General features: G+C 44.6%; 1 protein-coding gene across 4 annotated transcripts; it reads right to left on the bottom strand.

Moving 5' to 3' along the window:
* Nucleotides 1-2,524: 2,524 nt before the first annotated feature.
* tmem144b (transmembrane protein 144b) lies at nt 2,525-15,969 on the bottom strand. Of its 4 annotated transcripts, none has more exons than XM_062549166.1 (13): nt 15,737-15,969; nt 15,520-15,610; nt 15,219-15,356; nt 14,370-14,492; nt 13,247-13,346; nt 12,776-12,856; nt 10,619-10,715; nt 7,191-7,264; nt 6,715-6,833; nt 6,449-6,568; nt 5,886-5,983; nt 3,782-3,835; nt 2,525-2,829 (listed from the first exon to the last, which is right to left on the bottom strand). In XM_062549166.1, exons 2-13 carry the CDS (start codon nt 15,593-15,595, stop codon nt 2,746-2,748), a joined length of 1,164 nt encoding a protein of 387 aa, XP_062405150.1. In that variant the 5' UTR covers nt 15,596-15,610; nt 15,737-15,969; the 3' UTR covers nt 2,525-2,745. The 4 variants fall into 4 exon arrangements, with proteins under 4 accessions (XP_062405150.1, XP_062405148.1, XP_062405149.1 ...); XM_062549164.1 differs by having other exon boundaries at nt 15,520-15,649; nt 15,784-15,969; XM_062549165.1 differs by having other exon boundaries at nt 15,520-15,649; nt 15,737-15,755.
* Between the last annotated feature and the right edge of the window lie 484 nt (nt 15,970-16,453).

Below are 16,453 nucleotides of genomic sequence, written 5' to 3'. Positions count from 1 at the left end.
CTAATAACGCCATTCCTCTGGTGGTACTCATGTCTGACCCACATCATACGACCATCATTTAATTTATTCCCTTACATCCTGAATGCAGCGTATTCCCAGCACCACACCCACATCATCTAGACAGAACATCAAATGCGTTTAGTCTGCAGTTGATGAGAGCTGGCCTGAGTGTGTCGAGCTGCACACTATGAGCGGTCCCAAACAGGACATGGTCACGGTTGTCACGACTTCTTCCTGTACCCTGCCTCTCACCATCTTGTAGTGTGTGGGCAAATTCAGACGTTGCCTGGATAGACTGAGATCACTGTGACCAGGCATTGTATGGGTGAGCTGCTTAAAAAACAAAAATAAATAAATAAATGTGTTAATTAATTTCCAGCACCTAACCAGCCCTGCCACTCATGCCATGCCCACATTTATCCGTGGGCTGGTATCAAGGGACTTATTTCAGTCTGTGTATTTTAACACTGCCATTCAGGTCAGCTTTTTACTAAAGCAATTATCATCGGTAGTGTGTGTGTGTGTGTGTGAGAGAGAGAAGAGGCGAGGGCCTCTACATCTGTGTCGGCATTCTTCCACTAATCCTCTTTGAGGGATTTATCACCATTATCCCATTCCAAATCAGTGACAACAAACCTTGGAGATGAAAACTGATCTATTCGCATACGCAAGAGAGAACACCAACCTCACAGCCCTTTGCCCCCCCCCCCCCCTCTCTCTGCTGCGCTCAAGATATTCCTGCTAATTTGCCTTGTTTGCCCCTGCTAGCTTCAGCTATTCAAAGAGGCCAATTTTCAATTAGTCAACTGGGTTTACACTGACAGAGCCATTGGCAGCGGCAGGGGAGTCCGCATCATGTCATTAGCCCATCAGGGATGTACACAGGCAGGACAATTGGGTGTCCAGGTAGTTCAGTGGTAATCATAACCCTTCACCTCCCCCTGCAGGTAATTTACCTGCTGACAAGAGAAGCGTCACCAGAATGAGAGCACAGCACAGGACGGCCCCTTTGGTAGTGGACACTTCTTACCGATATACGTTAGACCGGACCCGCGTCACACAGAGCAGGTTGTTTGCGCCACGCCCCTTTTGAGGGGAAAACAATCCCTCGAACAAGCCTGAAACAAGCCAAAGTGAACGGTGTTGTTCGCGGCAGAGCGGTTCCCGGTAGACAGAAATGCCGAAAAGTTGCTGTGTGGTTGGGTTTACCAACCACAAAGCTAAGAACCCCTAACATTAGGCTATACCCAAAAAATTATCAGACCAAAGAAAACGGAAATCTAGGCTAATACTTCGGCTATGATCATATCTTGGCATTATCTAACGAACAAACTTTACATCTGAGCCTGTGAGTCAACTACACTACATTAAAATTCAAATATGAGGCCAAAAATACAGGAAAACAATTTAGTTTAACTGGAGACTCAATGTGATACAAGTAGGGCTGTCGGGGGTATGACACTGACACTCGCCACGGAGTGGGGTTGTTGCTACTGCTAGTAGGCTACTCGGGAGACTGAAGGGACATATTTTTACTTTAATTGAATTAAGCTTTTTAACAATCTTTCACGGTCAACGACCGACAAAGTGGTAATATATTGAGTGGTGCTATTGATTCGTTGTGTTTTCCTTTATTATTTACTCCTACGATTTCGGTACGTATTACGTTTATTGACCCTAATTTGCATTGGAGTTAATGAGAGGCGTTGTTTGTTTTCCCCCCAGAAGGGGTTGGAACGTTTCTTGCGAGTCAAGTTCCCGGATGTGCCGGTCTAACGTATAGAAGCCTCAGCAGAATGAGAGCACAGCACAGGACGGCCCCTTTGGTAGTGGACACTTGTTCTGGTCCCTCCAGAGCTCTAAATCAACTTCCACCCTGATGAACGCAGGGCAGGGAGAGATCCCACGGTAATGCAGACCCATGCTCTTGGGCTCCTATTTCTATGGAGCGGAACGAGCGCCTTTCTGAGAGGAGGATATTTGGACACGTTCACACCCTGCCGCTAATGGTTAAGGCACCGCAGGGACACTTCACACTAGAGTTGTGCTGGAATTGAGGACATGCTAGTAGTCGCTTTGTTAAGGGATTCTTTATCCCATTTCATGCACATTTAACCACCGAGCAGAGTTCTGTCCACCTACCCAAACTGGCAGTCAACCACTCCAAGTAAATTGACCACACGCACACGTCAGGTCTACTTTATTTGTCCTTTAAGAAAAGGTGTGCGGACCTTTTACGATACCTTTGTCCTTAAGTAAAGGACCTGCTCAATGGAAACAAACTTGGAAAGAAAAAAAAATAAAACTCAAGTCCTCTAGCAATTGCATTGTTTAAGATATACTTATACTGTAACTACCAGAAACACTTTCCCACCAATTTGTGATTTGAATGTCATGCCCAAAACCCTTTATTTCTCTCTCCCACACACACCCACACACCCACCACACACACACACCCACCACACACACACACACACACACACACGAATAAGAGAAAAATGAGAACACCACAAAACTGACTTGGTTCATTTAAATATAAATATGTTTTATTTCATTGTAAACACCAACTCACTTAAACTTTTTTTTTCACTTTGAATCGTCCACACACACCAAAACACTGGACAGGCAGGGCTACCAGTAGTCAGCTGCAACAGAAGAGGTGACGTCACCACAGAGAGGGTCCAGAGCTGATCGAGTAGACACCAGAGCTACTGTGCCCTCTGCTGGTCATCAGGAGAAGAGCTCTTACATCTTGGAGAGGGCCGTCAGCACAGTTCCAGTCAAGACCACCGCAGAAGCCAACATAAACACAAGGCAGTTGGCCAGACCCTGTGGGCAACACACAGTCAGTCCACACTGCATGGGCACTGAAACTCCACCATAATGGCGTGAAGAAGCGCTGGGAGCTAAGTGCAATTGGAGCGCCATGTCCCTGGTGTTAAACAGCACCATCAGCACTCTGCACTTAAACACAGATATGAGTCATTCAGCAATGCACAGAACACCATCAACACAATCTTCCACAACAATGGCATAATTACACACACAGAATCACGGAGGAGAGGAGGACGGTAAACAGAATTAAACGCCGCCCCCTCTTGAGCTTGCAGCAGGCTCTCGCATTAGCTGTAGTTTGATTAAGCACGCCATCCGCCGGGCCAAAACAAACACTCCGAGTGCAGTGAGGAGGAGCATCATGCCAGCCCCAACACAACAAAGCTCCACTAGCTGCCAACACAGCCACGCATCCAGGACCACATGGAGCAGAGGAGAGAACGCAACACACAAGCATGAGGAGGGAACTCGCCCAAAACACCCCCACAGAGGGGAGAACTGAGGAGTGATTAAGCTAGTCTATAGGCTCTTCTCATTCGTCTTTTTATCCATCCTCCCTCCATCCCTTCCTTGGTCCTCCGGCCCATTCCCACTGATCTATAAAGAACACTGGATAGACCATCCCATTGTTGCTGCACCATCATTCATTATAGATCAGTGGGAACGAGCCAGAGGACTGAGGAAGGAAGGAAGGGAGGATAGATAAGACAAACGAGAAGAGCCTTGTGTATGAAACATGCCTGACTGACTGCAATCCATCCTCATTACTGGGCTTTCACTGGACGGAATGGAGATCACCGGAGAACAGTATACGGAATGGAGATCACCGGAGAACAGTATTCTGAATGTGTACCCCTCCTCTCCATGTGCTGACTACATCCGAGTGTGTGGAGGCATGTGGTGTGTTTGTGTGTGGGTACAGATTGAGAGTGACGATACTACTCACCCGAACTTCTTTAAAGACCACTCCTCCCCACATAGCTGCTACAAGGCTGTACCCCTGCAGGACAAAGACATGCATAAACAACGACATGTGCGCGCACACACACACAGTGATGACAGACATGCATACAAACACAGACAGCTAGAATATATAATCCATTGGAAAACCTGTGACTGCATTCCACACAACAGCGCACTAATGACTGGGATCTGTAGGGGAATACACTATATTGGTAAAAGTATTAGGTGTATTGTCTATTGCTTGATCTGTAGGGGAATACATGCATTGATTATTCTGTAGGGCAATAGGTGTGTTGCTTGATCTGACCATTTCCCATTAGAGTTAAAACTGAACATGCAGAGATGTGATTCGAGCAATAGAACACGAATTTGCCTGCACTTTAGAAAGAGATAATAATCAAGCTCCACCTGCTAAATCTTTGAACCTTGTTCCAAATTTTTTCAGGATGACTGATGTGATTATTGTCTACAAACACATTTTTCTGCCCGAGACATAAATTACTGGCGTAATTGCTAGGTTGCCACTGAACCTACAATTTCAAATCCGTGATCTGGGACTGATTGGAAACAACCCCAATAGCTTTTCTGATTAATGGCAGAACAAGCACTTCAGAAACAGCACATTAATCAAGTCAAGGGCAAGACAAATAAAAGTGTACTTGTATGGGGAGGAATGGGAGTCCCAGCATAACAAGACAGATGGGCTCACCACGCCCAGTCTTGACCAAACTAAACAGTGAACAGGATTATTCACAAGACCCATACACTGCACACAGGATTATTCACAAGACCAATACACTGCACACAATCTGACATTAGCCAGCAACCCGTTTTCCTGGGTGTATGACAATCATAGCTGAGGACTTGGACAGAAGTTGAAAGTTGAAATTAGTTCAAAAGGGTAGTTGTCTGCACATTGCACAATCAAGGACCATGCTGGAAATAAGTATTTTAATTCAGCATGTCATCCTTTGGATTTGTCTTTTTGTCTTAATCCAGAAATAAATCAATCAATCCATCCATCCCACCTTGCAGGTGCAGGACAAATGGAAAGTAGCTTCAATAAAAAGAACATATTGTCCGCAACACCGCTATTTGCTCCCATTTAATGTTTCCTTTTTTTTTTTTAAAAAAAGCAAGCAATGTTTCGACCCTACTGGGTCTTCATCAGGCATCAGGCTATGTTTATATTAAATGGGAGCAAATAGTGTTGTGCACATTATATTCTTTTTATTGAAAGTTGAATGTGGACCATCCCATTCTACATACAGAGGGATCTGGACACAGAACCTATTCTCTATGTATCTGCATTAGAGCTGAAGATCTTTGCCCAAACCCGACGGGACCCGGGTCTTAAATTGTCACTTCGCATGGGCTCGGGCTTCCGCGGTAAATTAGTGGTCAGGTGATGCATGCGTTTCGAGTGCGAAAGATTCGAAAATGGATTTTCCTCCACAAAGACATGTAGCCTAATCAAGTGAGCAAAGGTTTTCAAATGATAACTAAATATTAATTGAGTCTTAGATGCATAAGGTAGACAGAGTATAGCCCAATGTTGACATTAGGCTATTTTATTATTTCAGCTGCTGTTCACCGTCGTGTTGAGGCTGGATTGTGGAGAGAAGTGGAGAGAAGTGGCGAAGCAAATTCGTTTTTATTGGCGCGTTGGCCCATTTGTTTTCGTATTGGTGGTTGTGTGGAGAGATTTTCATTTCATTTTCATTAGTGACCTATAGCCTAGTTATAAATAAATTAGGCTATGTTAAAAGACGTATACATGACTCATTCATGACTAAAAGCAAGAGATATGTGCGTGCGCAAATTTCAATAATGTCGGGCTGTAAACGGGTTAGGGCTTTCAAAAAGCCGTCAATCAAAATGTCGGGCTCGGGCTGAACACAGTCAGGCTCGGGCCTCGTTGGGTCTAACTTATAAGGCCTGATTACAGCTCTAATCTGCATGATCTATGTCAAAGCCAGGCAGCTTTGGTCCCTGTCAAGTCATACAGCTTCAGGAATACATACAGTAGTAATGTGCAAATAAAACATTAAAATGAGAGGCACAGCAGCGGTAGCAGTAGTACTCACAGCGGTCACAATAGGGAAGGTGATTATTGTGTTGAGGTAAGTGTTGGCCATAAACCAGGAGTATGTGGCTAATCCCCACATGGTCCCGCTCAGGATCGCTGCAAACACACACACATTAGAAATGCCCTGTGCAGACAAAAAATGAAACCCATTTCCTCCATCATGTACAGTGGACAGGTGTTGGCCATAAACCAGGAGTACGTGGCTAACCCCCACATGGTCCCGCTCAGGACCGTTGCAAACACACACAGAGAAATGGCATCCTCTGTTAGAGGGCAGAACATGGCCCTGCATGGGACCCTAATGCGGGGGACCCTAATGCGGGAGACCCTAATGCGGGAGACCCCTAATGCAGGAGACCCCTAATGCGTGCCACCCCTAATGCGTGCCACCCCTAATGCGTGCCACCCCTAATGCGTGCCCTGAGCTGTACGGGGAGAAGGAGCAGAAGAGACTGGGCTTCATGACAGCTGTGTGATTAACGCTCCATAGCACATCAAACTTGCTCCTCTGTACAGTGTGGTGTGGTGTGCTAAGAGGTGTGTGTGGGAGTGTGGTGATACCTGGGAGGACAGCTCGGGGGTACAGACGAGGTTTGTTCTTCATGGCCACACAGTAGATCAGGAAGTAAACAGTACTCGTCAGGAAGATGCCGTTATATTGGGCAAAGCAGTAGTCCAGATCTACACACACACAAATCAGTTCCACTTTATGCCAATGACTTCAGCTTGCTCCTAAATCTGGAGTCCAATTGTAGCATGCAGTGGTTTGCTAACTGTGTTAAAGTAGCGGCTCATGCTAGTCGTTGGCTGTGGTGGCAGTGACTGACCGTACTGACTGGCCCCGGTGAACATGCTGCCGTTGACCACCGCCTGGTGCTTGATGTAGAGGAGAGGCACAAACGTGAAGCCGTAGAAGATGCCTGCTACGATGGCCAGCGAGCAGCCACTGAGATCACACAGGCAACATCAATTATTATTAATAAAGCCATCTCATAAGCACACACATTCACTTGGTGATTAAGTAGCTTCTTGACAAATCCAATGCAAGCGACCTTTATTGTTTTTATATAAAGGTTATATTAAAGCTTATTGGGTAAAACTACACATCCCTATAAATCAATATGACATTTTAAGTTTCAAATGTAAAGTTGTCCATCACATCTGAGCAAGTGACCTTTTATCCTTTCACACTATTGGCTATTTGTCCCTGGTGAGTTCATGTGCCTGACCCTTTTCTCTGACTGTCTGGTGTCCCATTGAACCCAAACTGCCCAGGGGAAGTCCAGATCCCAGAGCTACTCACAGGAGGCGTTTGGACTTGGGGGAGATGGAGTCCAACCATGCGCCAGAGTCATCACAGTAGTCAGGGTTCAGCCTCTGGAGGGGAACACAGGCAAGCTGCTTACAACCACAATGTTTACATATGCAAAGACACAATTAAACACTGCTGAAGAGAAGACTTGTGACATGTTGAAGTGTGCACACACACACACACAGCTATTCCACTACACATCACAAGATCACTGGGTTGATCACTGGGTTGAGTAAGCACTGAGTCCAAGGGTTCGCAGATCACATGTCCAGCTGATATTTAAGCGATCGCACCTCGAGGCCATCACAAGTCTGAGGCATGCAGAGTGGACCTGACGACAGCCCAGTCTGCCAACACTGGGTGGGATGCTAATCAAAAACGGGAACACTGACTGGCTTGTTGACCGGGTCTATGAAGGGGTGGATTCAACCTTGCAAGTTTATGCGAGCGAGCGAGCGTGCGAGAGAGAAAGAAAGAAAAGAAAGAGCATGTGTGGTACACAGGGGCATGGAGCCATTACTCTGTAGTGCTATATAAATGCAGTCCATTTACCATAAGGATTTGTGGTCGTTCAAATGTCAGGATGTACAGTCCATTCTCAAAAATCAATGCCAATTCAGTTTAGAAACATATTTAAAGTGAGGATTTCTTTCAAATAACAACCATGATGTACCATTTCTCAGGTTGTTATTGATTCATAGTCAGCATCACAAAATGTCAGCATCACTGAGGAGGGGAGACGTGTGAGCACACACACACACACACCCGGTCTATGAGGGGAGACGTGTGAGAAGACACACACACTTACCCGGTCTATGAGGAGGGGTGACGTGTGGGCACACACACACACACACACACACACAGTAAGGATCCAATTCCCAGGCTGATGACCATTCATTTCAATCATACAGTATGTGGACTCTTGATTTGCTACCAAGTGTGGGCCTATTGTGGACCTACTGTCACATGTTTGTCCAAGGGCCTCAGAAGTTAACTTGGACCAGGAAATGTAACCAATTGTATTGTCATGTCTTGATTGATTTACTCAAGGGGTTTCACTACAACAATGGTCTCAGTATCACCAACAGTACTCATGTGATCACAAACTTTGTAGGCTATATAATGTAAGGATAGTCAACCCATCAATCTAGGAGCCATTCTGAAGTCAGAACTCCCACAATCTCTGAGCTGGTAAAGTAGGTTTCATTCTCTGCCTGTTTTGTATCTTAGCCCAAGTATTTCTTAAACCTGTTGAAGTAACTTTCACACTTTGCAATTAGATGTACTGTAATGTATTGGATGACTAGCTTGTACCCGACAAATAAATTGTTATGTTCTGATCCGCATAGCCTTTCTTGTACTTAAGTTGGAATTCTCCCCTTTTTTTTTTTACTGTTTTACGCGCATTCTGCCGTCCCTGCTGCTGACACACCCACATAGCCCAAGTTTGAAATCAAGGCCGTCTTATGAAAGAGGCGTGATTTATTTAAAAAAGAACCAGACTGATCTACCACCTCCTTAATTTAGGTTGATATGAAAATGTGGAACATGGGACTCATATTGACCTTCTGAATGCCATTTAAATCCAGAAAGAACACCAACTAGTCTTCGATTTTGAAAACGTATGCAAGGTGAACTGAATAAAGAACGGCGGACAGTAAAATGGTGTGTCATCACATAGCTTAAAGAAATTACTTCAAAAAATTCACTTTTGGTTTGACGTTTGTTTATAAAGTCAAGACGTGCTTGAGGTGTGTAGACTTAATTCAAAAACTCACGGTTGACAAAAAGGTTTCGCTGGCAGCTGCCTCGCATAACATCAATTTAGCTAGGCGAAGAAATATGTAGACTGCCATCTGCAGCTTCGAACACAGTAGAGAGACTGGCATAACAAGTTCAATCTCCATTACAAACAAATTAAAAGACGAGAGAATAAACTATGCTGCTCCACTAGTGCAGACGTCTGTGCAAATGTATGGATGACTTAGGTGAAGTTGGGAAGAAATGAACAGATTCGAACGAAGTATGCTATGGGATTATGACTTCACGTGAAGTTAAAACTGAAGGTGCACAATCAGTAAGCTCCAATACTCAAAGTGGGTGATTATAACAGGGTTTTCACTATTTAACAATGAAGCCTCATGGAGAAGGTAATATCGTGACACTAATGCGGAAAACATGAGGCCGTATCAGCTTATAAGCATCACATTTGATACTGCAATGTCGATCAGTAACGTTCCGTGTTACCTACATGTATTTAGAACTACTGCCGACTAGCCTAGAAATCTAGACGCTCCTCGTCAGGCTAACAGCCGACATGAGCAATATGCCGTTTCACCTTGTGGCACTTGACCTTGTTCCAGCCCTCCAGAGGGCATAGCTGGTAAAGTGCTCAAGCAGAAGTTCACGCAAGAGTTGCATATATAAGAAACGCCCAGATTTTGGCCAGATTTTGGCTCCACCCAAAACGTGCAACACTACCACGCATAAATGACCGATTTAACTGGATGGCAGAATTCGCTTAGAGGGAGATGCGCGTATTTGCGCGTTTTTTTTGGACGTACGCAACCTTACGCGCATGGACAAATTCCCACCTTAGAGATCAGAGTGGTAGTGATGGGTAACTGTTTGGCGCAATGATGGCTAGGATTTAACTTTGCCGCCGTAGAAGTTAAATCAGCTGAAGTAGTAAGCTGCAGAAGAACTGGCTATTGCACCGGAGTTAGCGATGAGCAGTTCCCCAGTGGTGATCCGTGCGAGACTGCCTCACCTTAGTTCAGCCTAAGCCCTCTAGCATAAGGTATTGGTAGACCAGGCGTATCACACACTGGGTTGTGTATTGCAGCTCAAAGTGGCCCGAGTCAGCACTGCAGTCTCTGCCTTATTTCAGAGCTGGGACGAGTGTGTTCAGGAACTGCCCGAATTAAACGGCCGAGGATGATGGGACTAAACGAGTGTCATGAGAAACGGGTTAGGCACTCTCATTAACAGCTTATACTGTGGGTTTATCAACCTACTACGGATATTGACTTTACTTTGAACCAAAACTTTCCATATTCAGCGGAGTCAGATTTATTAGTTTTAGCAGGGGCTTGTAATTAATTTATATTTTCAACAGTGCGCAGCTGCTTCACGGATTTCCTTCTACCACTTCCAGCTCCCTCATTGGTTCTGAAAAGTAATGTCATTACAACACACACACACACTTGCCCGGTCTATGAGGGGTGACATGTGAGCACACACACACACACACCTACCCGGTCTATGAGGGGAGACGTGTGAGCACACACACACACAAACACACACTTACTTACCTGTCTATGAGGAGGGGAGACGTGTGAGCACACACACACACACACACTTACCCGGTCTATGAGGGGTGACATGTAAGCGCGGCGCACACACACACACACACTTACCCGGTCTATGAGGAGGGGAGAGGCCTCTGGTATTTGGGACATCCTGCGTGTGGTGCGGGGCTGCAGATCACTCTTCACACAGAGGAACATGCAGGAGCTGCAGGAGAAACCCAGCACGTTATAACCCCCCTCCAGAGATCAAGCATGTTAGACCCCCCCTCCAGAGATCCAGCATGTTCTAACATCCCCCTCCAGAGATCCAGCATGTTAGAACCCCCCTCCAGAGATCCAGCATGTTAGAACCCCCCTCCAGAGATCCAGCATGTTCTAACATCCCCCTCCAGAGATCCAGCAGGTTAGAACTCCCACCTCCAGAGATCCAGCACGTTAGAACTCCCCCCTCCAGAGAGCCCCCCCAGCATGAACACAGAACCTGAGGAACCACCTCCAGAGGGCCCAGCATGTTTTTAACACACACGGCCTGAACACACCTCCAGAGGTGAGAGGTCATTCTCAAACCTGAATGTCTCCAGCACGTTTTAGCCCACGGCCTGAACACACACCTCCAGAGATCACAAGCCAGCATCAGAGCCTGTGCCCGAGAGTACACATATACAAACCAAACCAGCCAGCCAGCGGCCTCTGGCAAGGATTCTTCTTAGAAAGGGTGTTCCTTTTAACCCTCTGGAGTCTAAATCTCCCCTGGGGATTTGAAAAACTGTTCCAACCACACATCGCAATCTCTGCTAGTTGTTGTCCTAGAAACATATAAGTGACACCATTAGAAACCTTTAATCAACTAGTTTCCAAATATATATGTTTTAAAAGAGAATGCATCAATGGCACCTCCAATGCATCAATGGCACCTCTCACCTGCAGCGGGCCCATTCAAAAAGCCCATTCAACTTAATTTGCATTTGAAAGAGACTCACTACTAAGTGGCACATTTAGTCTGACTTTTCTTCCAATTTGTAGTAAAACTACAAAACAAATTTTAAATGTTCTTTTTACTTAGATGGAGCCAACACCGTTGTTTTCAAGGTGCAAACTTCAAAAGTCTTAGATATATTTATAGTGTGTTATTTATTCCTTTTACCATTTGCTACATGCATTTACTCACAAAACACACAGAAAAAAGCCTACTGTAGTAGTGTTTTCAACTAATTCGGTTTTAAGGCAAAATGAAGGTATACACTACTGTATGTGCAATTTAGTGTTTTCTTAATGACGTTGTGAGCCAAGACAAGGAAGCACGCACATGTGGGTGCATACATAAATTTGCATTCAGTTGGTCTGCCACACCTACTCCTGCCATGTTACAGAAACAGCCATGATTCCCCATTCAAAAAACAAAAACTTTACTTAGTTGTTAAGTCTACATCAAAGGCAGTTGTTCACTTTGCGTGAATGACTATTTTCTGTATCTTTTTATTCCAACCCCGAGTTCTTTGGGGGTAAAACGAGAACGCACAAGTATCCTGAATTACTTAATTGTCTTGACAGTCACTCATATTCATCCTGATTGGCTTTAGTGAAACGAGTTGAGCAGGGATGACCAAGCAACGCCATTTCAAGCCTCGCTTTATCACTAACACCCAGAGACACTCAACACATCCACCCAGACAGAGCCAGGAAGCCTCTTTAAAATTGTAGTGTCTCTTAAAGGTGCTCCAAGAGATGTTGTGCGGCTTCTAAGCTAGCTGCTTGTGCCCTTAATACACTGCTTAAAAAAAAGTGGTCACTGGACAGCCCAGGCTCCAAAAACAGCAACAAAAACTACTTGGCTGTAGCCTGGACCAGAAAAACATGTTCCAGCCAATCACAGTCTCAGATGAGATACATACACGTTTAGGAGAGTTCCAATTGCACGGGAGGGAGGGGGAGGAAGTAGTGAGCTAGCTTTTTGTTTGGTTTTAATGTAAATGTTATCCAACAACACTCAAAGCACCTTTAACAGAAATTGTTAAGATTCAAGTGTATAAAATTCAAGTTGTAGTTCACAAAGTGTCAATAGATAGAGCTCTTGTTAATTTGGACAGACTATATCCATGTAAATGTGGTCAAAAATTCTACTCTGTTCTCTGGCACATTGCCAGATTACAAGACCATATTTCAAGATCTACTCCATCCTCCTCCTACCATGACCTAATTACTGTTACTAATCTGAACAGTAGACACCCCACATAGCCAGATGCCCATGCCGCCCACAACACTCACCTGAACAGGCAGAGGGCAGCGCCACAGTAGTTCAGCACGGGCCGGGGTACCTCTTGCGTGCCGATGCCAAACCACCCGAACCTTAGGACAAGCACAGGGAGATCCATTAGGCATCTCGGCCGCAGCACACACACACACACACACCACAGCATTCGACATGCCAATCTGCGCTGATGCATTGCTGAGGTTTTTCAGCAGAACAGCAAAGGTGATTGAGAGGTTTGGCATTTCATGTTAAACAATATGGATTCATGTTTAAATTCCATTAATCTGCCACAGACAATCGGATGTACCAGCTATTGTTAATACATGCTACAGTATTATTGGCTTTGTGATGTGGACATGGACATACATACAAGCCATCGCTAATGCATGTTTGTGATCTTGAATTTCCCATTGGGGATCAATAAAGTATCTATCTATCTATCTATCTATCTATGTGATGGACATTTCCTGTAGTGTAGGTGTTACCTGGAGCTGGCCCACCCCATCAACAGCCCAGTGGAGCCCCACAGCAGCACCCCCAGGCCCAGACCCACAGACTTGATGATGGGCACCGCCGTGATGTTACCTGAGAGGACAGGACAGGAAGTGAGGTAAGGTGGAGTAGAGAGGTTCGTCAGCAGGGCACAGGGACGACCCTATGGGTGCCTCTCAACATCTCTCGTCGATCCTTGATGCTCGATCCTCGAGGGACGTTCCCACTGATATACAACTAAAACTGGATAGACTATCCCATTGTTGCCGTCCCATCATTCTTTATGTTGATCAGTGAGGATCGAGGCCCGAGGAGGAAGGGAGATTAAAGGAATAGTTCGATATTTTAAACTTTAAGCCCGTTTTCTGCATTGCCTAGCATGAAAATGAGTGCAAGACACCGAAATGTCGACAATTGAGCCCGTTTGTGGAATTTGGCATTTGGCAACGTTTAGGGGTGTTTTAAAGACAGAATAGACCATTCACAAAGCGAGCAATGTTAAAGACATACAGAGCTCCATTCTAAAGCTGCCAAATTCCACAAACGGGCTCAATCGTCGAGATTTCGGTGTCAAACACTCGTCTTCATGCTAGGCAATACAGAAAACAGGCCTAAAGTGTAAAGTGAAAACGGGCAAAAGCCTCTAAACGCCAGCACCGCCAAAAAGGATAGGTGAATACACTCCACACATATTGTAATACACGTCCATCAAATCATTTTGCTTGAAAGCCCACTTAATACCACTCGGTTCCTGGTCTGAAATATCAATTTGTAGGCAAAACTGATGGGAGCCTGATAAAATGCTCATTTGAAAGAAAAGTGGTCAGACTGATTTAGAGGGTTTTGCATCTGAACTCTTCAAATTAACACTAAAATAAATAGCACTGGTCAGCAACAGTGCCTGCTCCCAGGGACTAAAACCTCCTGCTCCACAACACTATCTTATGGGTATGAGTGGAATGATCCAGAAAAACTGGCTTCTGTGAAATGTCATTGATCATGGCCTGATTTACATGAGCTCAGGTTAAACTAATGTCATACACTTTGCCCTCTCGCCCTTTGGTGGTCACATGAACTCACCTGTAGCCCAAATGGCCCCACCCTACATGGCCTCACCTGTAGCCCAAATGGCCCCACCCAACATGGCCAATGGATGCACAGACGGGGAGTGGAGGGCCCGGTCCCCCAAGAACCCCACCAGCCAGATTGCCAGACAGTTCACCCACTGGAAGAACATGCCTGCAGGAGCAACACACAGTTAATGATCAGTTGGTCCACCTACTAGATCAAGTCAGAGCTGCATAGAATAAAAAAATAAACCATTAGTGTCAGGACTGTGTCTGTCTGCATCTGTACAGTATATTAGGCAACCATGCCTTTCCATGTCTTCAGAAACATGCTAGAATAAGATGGTTTTAGCTCATTTGCTAACACAGGTTAAAATGTGTAAAACACACACACCTGCCGAAAGTAGTAGTGCAACCATGAACTTGTTGTTTAGTGTCAAAAGGCAGTTATATGTTTGAATGCCAATATGCAATACCCTACATGTGACAAAAATGGTCCATAATTTGTACTAGAGTGTGCCATATGGTCTAGAAGTTTTGAGCTTAATGTCTTCACTCAAAAGAGATCAGTGTTACAATGTATAAATCGCTTTATCCAGTTAGGACAACACCATCAACCACACTTGATTTGTGTTAGATTGAATATTAAAACACTTAAGGTAGCTGAACTGAAGCTATGAACAATTAATTTCAACATGTGGGACTTAGTGGAAATTGTTTATCTGGATTAAGTAAATTAAGTTGGTAAAATAAAGTTGGTCATGTTTTAAGTTTAAGTTAATAAATCACTACAAGCATTCACCACTTTACTTTTTTTGGTAAGGCACCTAAGATCAGCACTGAAAACATGCATTATATTGATTTATCAATTATTGTGTTAAAATTCTCAGCATCTCACCATCGCCCGTCTCCACTTTTTTCAAGGGGATGAACTGACTTCCATAAAAGACAGCCGCCACCAAACATCCGATATAGCCCAAGACTTCGCCAGAGAAAGGCCATGGCAGATCCATATCAAAGCCAGAAGCATCCAAATCTGTGCAGAGTTGACAAAGAAATATGTGGGTCAGCTTGTAACATTGGAGATCACACGCGGCTCTGCCTTAAATAACTGATAAAACAACAAGACAAGATTAAGAGCTATAATTGTTGTCGTCTGCCGTAACGTAAATTCGTCTCATGTAACATAATTAGCCTACCTGAATCTCCGTTTGCAGCGACCATGGTGCATAGGATGTTAAGAGAGAACAAAACCGGCATTCTCCATGAGGTCATCTTTAACGGCGAGCTCTGTGTCGTCAAAGTTGAGAGTGATGGTCAGCAAAAAAACTGTGAGTAAAAAAAAAAAGTCGTTGAGATTGGCGTTACGGCCTCAGCCGCAGTGCCAACAAACTCACGTTGTTGGACTTGGCTCACCTGGCATTAGTAACTTTCATTTCTCTGTTAATGACGAGAGTGACAACCTGTCGGCCAATTAGACGATCAATCATGTTCAGCTTGCTGTGCGCTTAATACTTAGAATGGCTTCAGATGATGTACATTATTCCCAGCAAAAGGTATTAAATGTGTGCGGCTCAGAAGCTAAAGGCTATTCCTTAGAGCGCTTAACTAACTCCAGTTCCCTCTCAAGCTAAGCGTATGACTTCTTTAATCTCATTCCACTCTCAAGAAAGTCACCCTTTTACCACAGCTGACTGCGGCTGCGTAATTAAGCCAACATGCACGAGATGAGTCACGCGGTGTTGCTCGCACATTCCTCAAATAGCCTAATATCTGCCCAAGGCTCTTCACCTCATATTAAATCCCGCATTGTGGAGATACTGTAGGTATTCTCCAGAGACAGCTTCTCAAGCATGTCTCTCTTTATAGGCTGTATGGTAGAGCACCTCTAAACAAAATTCAGCCCCCACTGATAGGCAAAAGCTGAATGCAATGCTGAGAAGCAAAATGCGACTACGATTAAGTTAAATATATCTTTTAAATCTGCGTTTTTGTCAAATAAATGATCGAAGTATAGCTTATATTTTTGTTTGAGTATATAATTTGGAATGCCGATGTTAGATGTTCTTGAATTTTCCCTTGGGGATCAATAAAGTATCTATCTAATCTATCTATCTATCTAGATGTAAGTTT

The sequence above is a fragment of the Sardina pilchardus genome, chromosome 11 (genome assembly GCF_963854185.1).
Source record: "Sardina pilchardus chromosome 11, fSarPil1.1, whole genome shotgun sequence".
Lineage (NCBI taxonomy): Eukaryota > Metazoa > Chordata > Actinopteri > Clupeiformes > Clupeidae > Sardina > Sardina pilchardus.
Note: the sequence above shows the minus strand (reverse complement) of the source record. Positions and strands in the feature narration are given on the sequence as shown.